The sequence below is a fragment of the Aplidium turbinatum genome, chromosome 9 (genome assembly GCF_918807975.1).
Source record: "Aplidium turbinatum chromosome 9, kaAplTurb1.1, whole genome shotgun sequence".
NCBI classification, from domain to species: Eukaryota; Metazoa; Chordata; class Ascidiacea; order Aplousobranchia; family Polyclinidae; genus Aplidium; species Aplidium turbinatum.
Genome location: NC_137480.1, coordinates 14,592,087 through 14,601,229, shown reverse-complemented (window position 1 = coordinate 14,601,229; position 9,143 = coordinate 14,592,087). Strand labels below are relative to the sequence as shown.

General features: G+C 35.6%; 1 protein-coding gene across 1 annotated transcript; it reads left to right on the top strand.

Moving 5' to 3' along the window:
* Positions 1-6,859: 6,859 nt before the first annotated feature.
* LOC145776724 (transmembrane protein 98-like) lies at positions 6,860-7,600 on the top strand. The gene has a single exon (XM_082587953.1). The coding sequence runs from the start codon at positions 6,860-6,862 to the stop codon at positions 7,598-7,600; it is 741 nt and encodes a 246-aa protein (XP_082444079.1).
* Positions 7,601-9,143: the final 1,543 nt, after the last annotated feature.

The window sequence follows — 9,143 nt, the reverse complement described above, 5'->3', positions numbered from 1 at the left end:
GAGAGTTATAAGGTTCTGTGAACAAGTATATTATACGTGGTTCGGCTAATTAAAGGCGTATTGCATTGGTAACATATTAGCATCTAATTGCAGCCTATTGAAACTGAACAGTTTAAGGTGGTGATGGCAGATGTACGACATTGACAGTTGTAATAAGCTCAGATACTAGGTGTCAAACAGTACGGTAGTACTTGAAAGATTACATGTACAAAAGTGGTATCTATTACACAATGGACGTATGCTAATCGGTTTGAGTTTTTGTTTGCAGATGGGTTTTCAGCTTGCTGCTGAATAATGAAAAGGTTTCGATTTCAGTAATGTGTTTAGGGAGATCGTTCCAGACTTTAACTCCACTAAATTGGATAGATTGTTGGGTTAACTTTTTCGAGTAATAGGGGAGAAAAAATCGATTGCTACTTCTAGTTGATATGTGATGCAAGTTGCTATTAAGTTGAAATAGTGAGTTAAAGTTTTTAGGCAGTTGATTATGTTTTAGTTTAAACATGAATTTGCCACTTTCGATGGTATAAAGGTTATCAATTGTGAAAAAACTGTCGACATTGTATTGTGGTTCATGCTTAGTGATCATTTTTATGAATTTGTTGCAAATTTTTTGCAGTTTGTTTACAATGGTAACATGACCATGCTTCCAAGCACTAATGCAATATCTTAGATTGCTTTCAATGAGAGAATGATAGAGAGAAATCAAATTCGCAGTGTTTAAGTAAGGTTTAATCTTGCAGATTATTCCGAAATTTCGTCGCAGTTTTTGTAGCAAGTGAATCATATGAGATTTCCATGACAAATTTTCATTCAGTAAAATGCCTAGGAAACTAACAGTGTTAAGACGTTCAATGGGTTGATTGTACACAGATAATGTATGGGTGAAGTTAAAACACTTTGTATTATTATTATTGTTGAATAAAATGTGCTTAGTTTTATTTACATTTAACGACAGCCTATTTGCTGCTAGCCAGTCTGTTACATTTAACATTTCCATATTGGCCAGTTCATAAAGCTCGGGGATACTGTTACCACATAAAAACAAATTGGAGTCATCAGCAAACATTACAGATTCAGAGTGTTGTAAGCTGTTACAGAAATCCTTTATATATATCAAAAACAGTAAAGGTCCTAGAATTGAACCCTGGGGGACCCCGAAACATATTTTGCGTTTAGTAGACATTGATTGAGATATTTCTACTACTTGAAATCGGTTTAGTAGGTAACTACTGAGCCAGTCATGGGCTGCCCCCCTGATACCATAATAGTAAAGCTTGTTTAACAAAATTTTGTGATCAATTGTGTCAAATGCTTTAGACAGGTCTAAAAATATACCAAGGGTGGTTTCTTTTTTTTCAAATGCATTTGAAATTTTACTGACAAGATGCAAAACTGCGAGGTTAGTTGAATGATTTTGTCTGAACCCAAATTGTTGGGGGTAGAAAAAGTTATGGTTTTCAAGAAAATTATACACTCTGTTGTACATTATTTTTTCAAGTATTTTAGAAAAGGAAGATAATAGACTGATGGGGCGGTAATTACTACAGACTTCAGTTTTGCCTTTTTTGAATATGGGTATTATTTTAGATGTTTTAAATGCCGTTATAAATTCACCGTTAGTTAAGGATAAATTGAAGATGTGGGTCAGTGCTATAATTATGTTTTGTGGTACAACTTTTAATATCTTTGTTGGTATTTCATCTATTCCACAACTAAGTTTGGATTGAAAAGAAGAAAGAATTTGTTTGACTTCATCAGCAGAAGTGGGGCTTACATTATAACATTATATATTATATCTTACTCATATATATCTTACATATATTATATCTTAGATATCTTACATTATAAAAGATATCTATATAAAGAATATATAAAGATATAATATAAAGATATCTAAAAGATATCTATATATAAGATATCTATGGTAGCACCATAGATGGTACATGGTAGCACAGACGCACAGTGCTTTCACTTTTAAGGATTTAGTTTCAAATTGGAACTTTTAGCCCCTTTTAGGAACAAATCTAGGCTAGAGATTTTGATGATCTAGGAATTTTTTGGGGATTTTTTGCAAATTGTATTGTATAATTTGCTAACCAGTAAATTCTGTTTTTTTCTTCAATTTATGTGATATTTAGTTGATTTTTGAAGTCATGTCACCGTCACTTGTTTCCGTGTGGTCAGTGGCCTGTTTGTTTCCTTTTTCGCCACTACACCAGTACCGGTACACCAGATAGATACCATATGATTTGCTTTTAGACCAGTGGCCCAGGGTTAACCAGCAGCACCACTATACCAGGCAAAAAAAAACAGGTTGAAAAAAAGAACAGGTTTTGATTTAATTGTGCTAGCCAACTTGTTTCTGTTTTTTTGAAATTTTAAAGAGTAACTGATACTGCTTAGCCTATTTAAAACCTGGAGGCAGTGTTTCTGCATGAGTTTATTTAACTTACCTTTCACCTTGGCTAATACCCAACTGTCACTGATACAGTCAACAGTACCGTACCTACCAACTCAGCGGAAAAAGTTGTCTCATCGCAAGTGAACCTTAATGCCACAAAGTGCACCAATGTTGTGAGGCAAGGAACTGGTTTAATTTTTGCTAAGAAACTGATATGTACGTTAATAAAGACAAAATTCAGCATCATACCGGTACCGGATGAAACTATGGATGTTTCATCCACAAAACAACTGGGCATTGTTGTAGTCTTGCGATGTCGAAGCTATGTGTGTTAAAACCCAGTTCCTTGACATTGTAGATTAAGTTAATAATGTCACAGCAGAAGGCATATATTATATAGTGCAATCAAGCAGTCACTGAATGACAAAGACATACCAATGTGCAACATTGTCGGATACTCATCTGACACTACTAATGTAGGCCGAATGTTTGGTAGCAACAACTGTGTAGTTGCCTTGTTAAAGAAAGACTATCCTGATGTTGTGACAGATTGATTGATTGAATGTTTATCCTCGGACTGGGAAAGCTTCTTGGAGAGCTTAATCCTGGCAGTTTCACATACTTGTAGAGGCTTTGAATCACTGACGTAGGCCCGGTCACCGAGATTGACAGAGTGAAGTTTCCGATTGTTGAAGTCTTGTTGCCGGGGAACTATTCCATCCATTAGATGCCGCTGAATGGAGAACAGTCCTTAACGTGCGTTGCTCAAGCGCACACCCGGAGAGTCGAACCAGCGCCGCTTGATCTTGAAGCTTCTTCGTTCCAGAAGTGACGCGCTAACCAATTGAGCTATCGGGGCTATCAGTGAAGTGTAGCTGTCATTATAATACATTTGTGTGCAATGTGCATCATAATATGCATGCCAAATTGAAAATGGTATTGAAAGGATTGAATGAAAGGAAGTATGGTGGGCTACATTTCATTCGAAATCCAATATAACGCGCTGATTATGTTTAGGGATTTTTCATGCCATCTAGGGATTTTTTGTCATAGCTTTAGGGATATTCTGGTTTTCATTTGTGAGAGCTCTGCTCTAGCAGCTAGGTTCGAGTCTCTACTGCTGGACGCTGGCAATGTTCGGTTTTTGTGTCAAAAACTAAGTAATTTATTAATAGAAACTCTTAAGCTGGTTTAATTAAATTGATTTATATCGAGACAACACACACTAACCTAGAGAAAACTTTAAAAAACAACATAATTTAAAACAAGAAATTTTAGGACAAACTTTGAACCGCTTTGACAATGTGCAGCAAGCAAGATGTTACGGTAAACAATACAACATGCAAAACAATTAAGCCTTATGGCTTACTAATCGTTGTTTGATAAATTTTGTACTGTAGTTCAATTGCTTCACTGGATAATAATTTTAATTCCCTCATCCCGATTCTTTCAAAGCTGAGGCTGGCGATTCAATTGCTTGTTAGCTACATATGGCAACCGCAGGCTTGGGTTCTTGTTATTATAATTTCGCTTCAAGTTCTTGATCGATTTCAAAAATCTTGGTATTAAACAGTTCATAATCAAATCATCTTCTTCGTTTCATTAAACTTAGTTTATCTCCTTGGTCTTTACACTTTTGATTTTTTGCTGCCATCCTTGTTGTGCGAATTATTTGTGTTTTTGTATATTGTTGTTGTTTTTTTTTCTTTTATTTTTGCCAACAAAATAAATTGAACTGAACTCTCCAGGTCTTAATTTATCATGAATCCAGTTTTTGGAACTGGAGAGTGAAAACTTTGCTGCTTAACGTTGAAAAGCGCGAGAAAATTTGAATGGTATTTGACTAACTTAACTAACTGAAAAAGCTAAAAAAGTCACTTCAGACTTTAGATTTCAGTAATGCAGTGCAGCATAGCATTCTTATTAGTTTTTGGTTTGGGACTGTTAGTCTTTAGTTCTGGTGCTTTCCGTTCAATGTTCTAGTTTTTGGGTTCTGTTATACTTGCTGTGTTACACCTTCGTTCCCATACCTGGATTTAGAAAAAATGTAATACTGAAAATCATCATGTCCTGATCAGGGTGCAGCTTATTTCGTCCCCTAAACACTTCGTACCCTGAAAATATCGAGAAAAAAATGCAACAGAGCCGAAGTCACTGATTGGAGTTGCCACAAACATTTTAAAATTTCTCTTGATCTTTTCAGGGGATGAAATAGGTTGCAGGCCTCAAAATTTGATTTTGTCGACAGCGGACAAATGTGTCCGGTCTGAGCAGCTATCTCGGCAGACAAATTAAGTCTCACGGCGGACACTCCAGTTTTAACGTCGATCGTCATGTTTATGTATATAATTACTTTATCTTGTTCTATCTACGGTTTAGAAGACTTTTAAAATTTCAGCGAAGTCACTCTGAAAGGCTTTCATCAGACCAACGACCTGCGCTTGAAGTGTCAAACGTTTCACTAGACTTTTTTCCTTAAGTTTGTTTTAGTGTGTCATGTGAGCGAAAGTGATGAAGAGCAAGTAGGTTCATTGTCCTCATTCTCACTCATAGAATTTTCGGCTCTCCTGCTGAATCGTCCGCCTTGGTCATTGACGTCACATAAAAAGGTGCAACTACTTCTGGGAAGCAGGAAGAGGGTGAAAAACTGTGGAATAAGTGATGAAGCAGAATGGATATAGATTTTTAAAACTTTCATAGTGCCTCCACCAAATGTGCTGCAGTTTTCTCATTTCTGATTGGATTTTAACAATGTTATTATCGTTGGAAAGCAAGATACTGCATCTACCCGATTATTGGTTGCAAGTTCAGGTTCCCTAGGGCTAGGCCTTTTTTTACTGTGATTGCCTACCAAAACTTAGCCTACTCCTAATCTAATTTTGTAACCAACCTTGCTTTATCAATATTACTCTGAGATCAAAGGCAGTCATTGTGATGTAAGACTTGAACTAAATTGCAGTTGTAGATTTGTAGAAGTAGGTGCTCCCATCCATTCTTAGCGAAGATTTCACCTTTGTTACGCTGATTCAATGTCATCAATCGTTGAAGCAATGTAAAATTCAAAAGCTTTTCTGCTTAAATGGAAGCTAAAGGACACAGTATTAGCATTTTCTAGATGTGTGCTAAAATGCGCTGGAAATTATATACTCGCAACAATTGTTCGTGCTATGCAATGACTTCAGAGTTAGAAATGTTTAAGTCAAGGATTCAGCGTATTTCATTGCCAGAACACATCATACTCTGATTCCAGGGTACAAATGGGGGTACAAAGTTCAGAGGATGAAATAGGTTGCATCCTCCTGATCACATTCCTGAAATTGCCTCGCTCAAGCGCACACCCTGAAAATCAAACCAGCTTTGTTTAATTTTGCTTGTAAAGATTTTCAAATGATTTAAAAAAAAATCTATATCTTAAATGTATATCTAAAAACTTTTGTCACAGCTTTTGCCTACAGTAAAATTGGAAGTAGAGTTCTGAATTCTATCAAATCAAAATTATGAAGCCACTTTATTACTTCCCTTTGTCTGCCACTATAACTCATTGACAAGTCTAGCCTCGATTTTTGTTGTTGAACGTTTCTAACTATCAGCAGAGAGTGTTGGGTTATTATTTAAGAAGCCTTTTTATCTTGTTATAATTGAAACCTGTTATCACTTACTGACTGGCAAACTACTACATTCACTGTGATTAACTACTAACTACCATAATTGCTGTTTAAGACTGCTTCGCTTGTTGACACTGACCCAAGACTAAATCGTAACTTACGAAGGTGAACCCCAGTGATAAAATTCAGAGATCTCTGGACTTATTTTACAGGTTTTATTTTACAGTGATAAAATCAGCGAAAAAGGTCCAAACTACAGGTCCTCAACTTTTTTATCTTTTATAATTCTAGTCCAACCAATTTTCATGCTTAGATATTACACTACAAGCAGCCCAACACATCTCTCTTTTTTCGTTGATTCAAATGTAGCAGATGTTTTGTCAATGCAGTTTCATGTTCTATTTTCTAGTTTGATTATCAAAGTGAAAAATAGTACTTGCTGAAATATAGCAGGGTCTGGAAGGTAGAGGCAACCAATCGCAAATGTTAAAGCGTGCTTAATACCAAGATGATTTACTAAATACATGATTAAAAAAGCAATACTAACTAGGCCCTGTGCAATTATACACACCATTTTTTTTTTCGATTACTAAGAGGACAAAGCAAAAAAAAGTCACAAAAATTGTGTTTTAGAAGCAGAGCCGCTAACTTTCCTGGCCCATGGAAAAGGTACCTGATCCGAGTTCATAAGTAATCTCTGGCACCACTACTGCTCAGAACTCTGGTTGCTTTAATCTAATTAAAATAATACATACTAGTTTAAGCCTAACATAAACTAACAAAGCATTTATTAATTGGTTAGCCAACTTTCATTATGGATATTTTTATACAGATTTCTCAAAACATTTTAATGGAAACTGTAGTTGTTGTAGCTGTAAGTGTGCTAGGCATTCTTTTTATTGCTTCTTTTGGAAGCTTAATTTACTTATGTTGTCGACGATATCTTGCAAAGCATCAGCCATTACTTGATGCGGAAGATCTCACATTAAGCCAAACTGTTTTAGCATTTGATGACAATGCTGTGGATGACACTTCAAGTTCTCTGGAATTGAGTTGTGCCATTGCGTGTGATGATGGAACTATACAACAGCTACTGGAAACAGAAGAGTGGGCAAACAATGTACATGGAGTCATTCCACATTGCATTGCAATTTTGAAAATGTGTCGGGAAGTAACTGAGAAACTTGTCGCCGTTGCAATGGAAAACAACCATCAAAATATTTATCCTTCTAAACGATCTGAAATAATGATTGTTGCAAAGTGCATTTCTCCTCGCGTTGATGATGTGATGCGGGCGATCTCTCCTCCGATCAATTCTAAAGTATTAGAAGCTTCTTCTGTTGCTTTAATTTATTCTGTTCAACACCTTGCTTTGCTTTTGCGCAATTCATGGCAGTCCCACATTTCACTGGACTGGATTGATGCAGCAATGGATAGCATGACTCAGCATTTGATGATTCTTCGTAATGTGAATTCTCAAGAAAAAGGAAATGATCTTAAATTTGAAAGTGATATGATGAAAAAAAAATTCACTGATGGAGACACTGATAGCAGTTCTCAGGGATCAACCAGTCAAAGTTCAAAGCTGTAAGTTAGATTGTAATGCATCTTTTCATGCATCATCATTCATCACTTGTAGCCTACATGTACAAGAGTCATCCATTATAAATATATGGATCATAAAATGCTATCAAGCTTTGTGCATGTGAATAAGTATGTTTCCTAAGCTTGCTTGTCTTAATTTGCGTATAGCTATACCTGTTTAGCTATGCCAAGCAGTAGTTTTCGGGTATGCAGGGCAAATTGATTTCTTTTGCGTTCTTAGTCAGGCTGAGTGCTATAAATCAGCATGTATCTTAGTGTTGTCTGTGAATTACTTCATTTGCTACATGTTGCTGAATAGAGAGCTGTCCTTGAAATTTTTGATTTAAAGTGCACATCCTGAGAGTTGAACCAGTATGTCTTGAATATTTTGTTTGCAATGTTAAAGCACTTGATCTGGCTCCAGTACAAATGAGATTTAGATGGCATGGGAGATTTCTGCTAATAGACAGCATATTTCTCAATCATCCATATGTAGCCTACAGCTTCCCAGATGGCAAATCTACCCTTTTCTACATGGATTCAACGTTTGCGTAAAGGGTTGATTTGCTGTCTAAGTTATTAAGGCTGCTATCTCGGAAAAAGTAAATTCAACATGAAAATTTTGTTACTGTTATCATCCCCGTAGAGCCATTTTTTGTATTTGTAGCACCGGCCATATACCATCCCATTCATAACTGGAGAGTCTGTCTGCTTTAGAGTTTACAATCAAACATAATGCTTTGTTGCAATTTATATTTACCTTGGCAGCAGTTTGCCATCCAAGTGGCTATTGTTTTTTGAATCCAAGTATAGTTTATATATATATATATATATATAGATTCTATTTGAATAAGACCTTCTGATGATCCGTTAGGTGAAACAATTTGTAAAGGCTTTAGATAGTAATAACTATATTTGATTTAATTCGCTCTGCTTTGCCTTTTTGCTTGGCATTGAGCACTTTTTGTGGTATTAATAGTTTTCATAGTTTATATATATATGTCATGTTTGCTGTTACCTTTATTTTATCCACTGTTCATAATACAACAAAGAGCAATGATTTTCTTCATCTGATAAAACCTTTGACAAACTTATACTGTATTACATAGAATTATTTTTGTTTGCTGGATATTGGTTGCATGACCTGGTGGAGAAGGTGTCTGCGCTTTGCTTGAAAGATTTTTGGTTAGAATCGTATCAAAAGCATGGGGCTGCATCTTGGCAAAACATTTATGGACATGCTTCAAAGTAAACACTGTTTATATCATGAAACTTTGGTGCTTCAGATGACTGCAATTTGCATAAATTTAATAAAGTAGCTAATTGTTTTAACAAAAATGGCAATTGTCGTCCAAATTGATAAAAAAACACTGAACCCTTGTGGGTTGAATGAATTACATTCCAAGCGAAAAAGGCGGTTTAACTCTGAAATTAAAAATCATATTATACCGTACGTGAATCGTGTTCTGCAAATGTTTTCATTGATTGTTTTTTTCTTGCCTGAGCTCTTCAAATTTCATATGATGTCATTTTTTTGCTTATTTACCCGC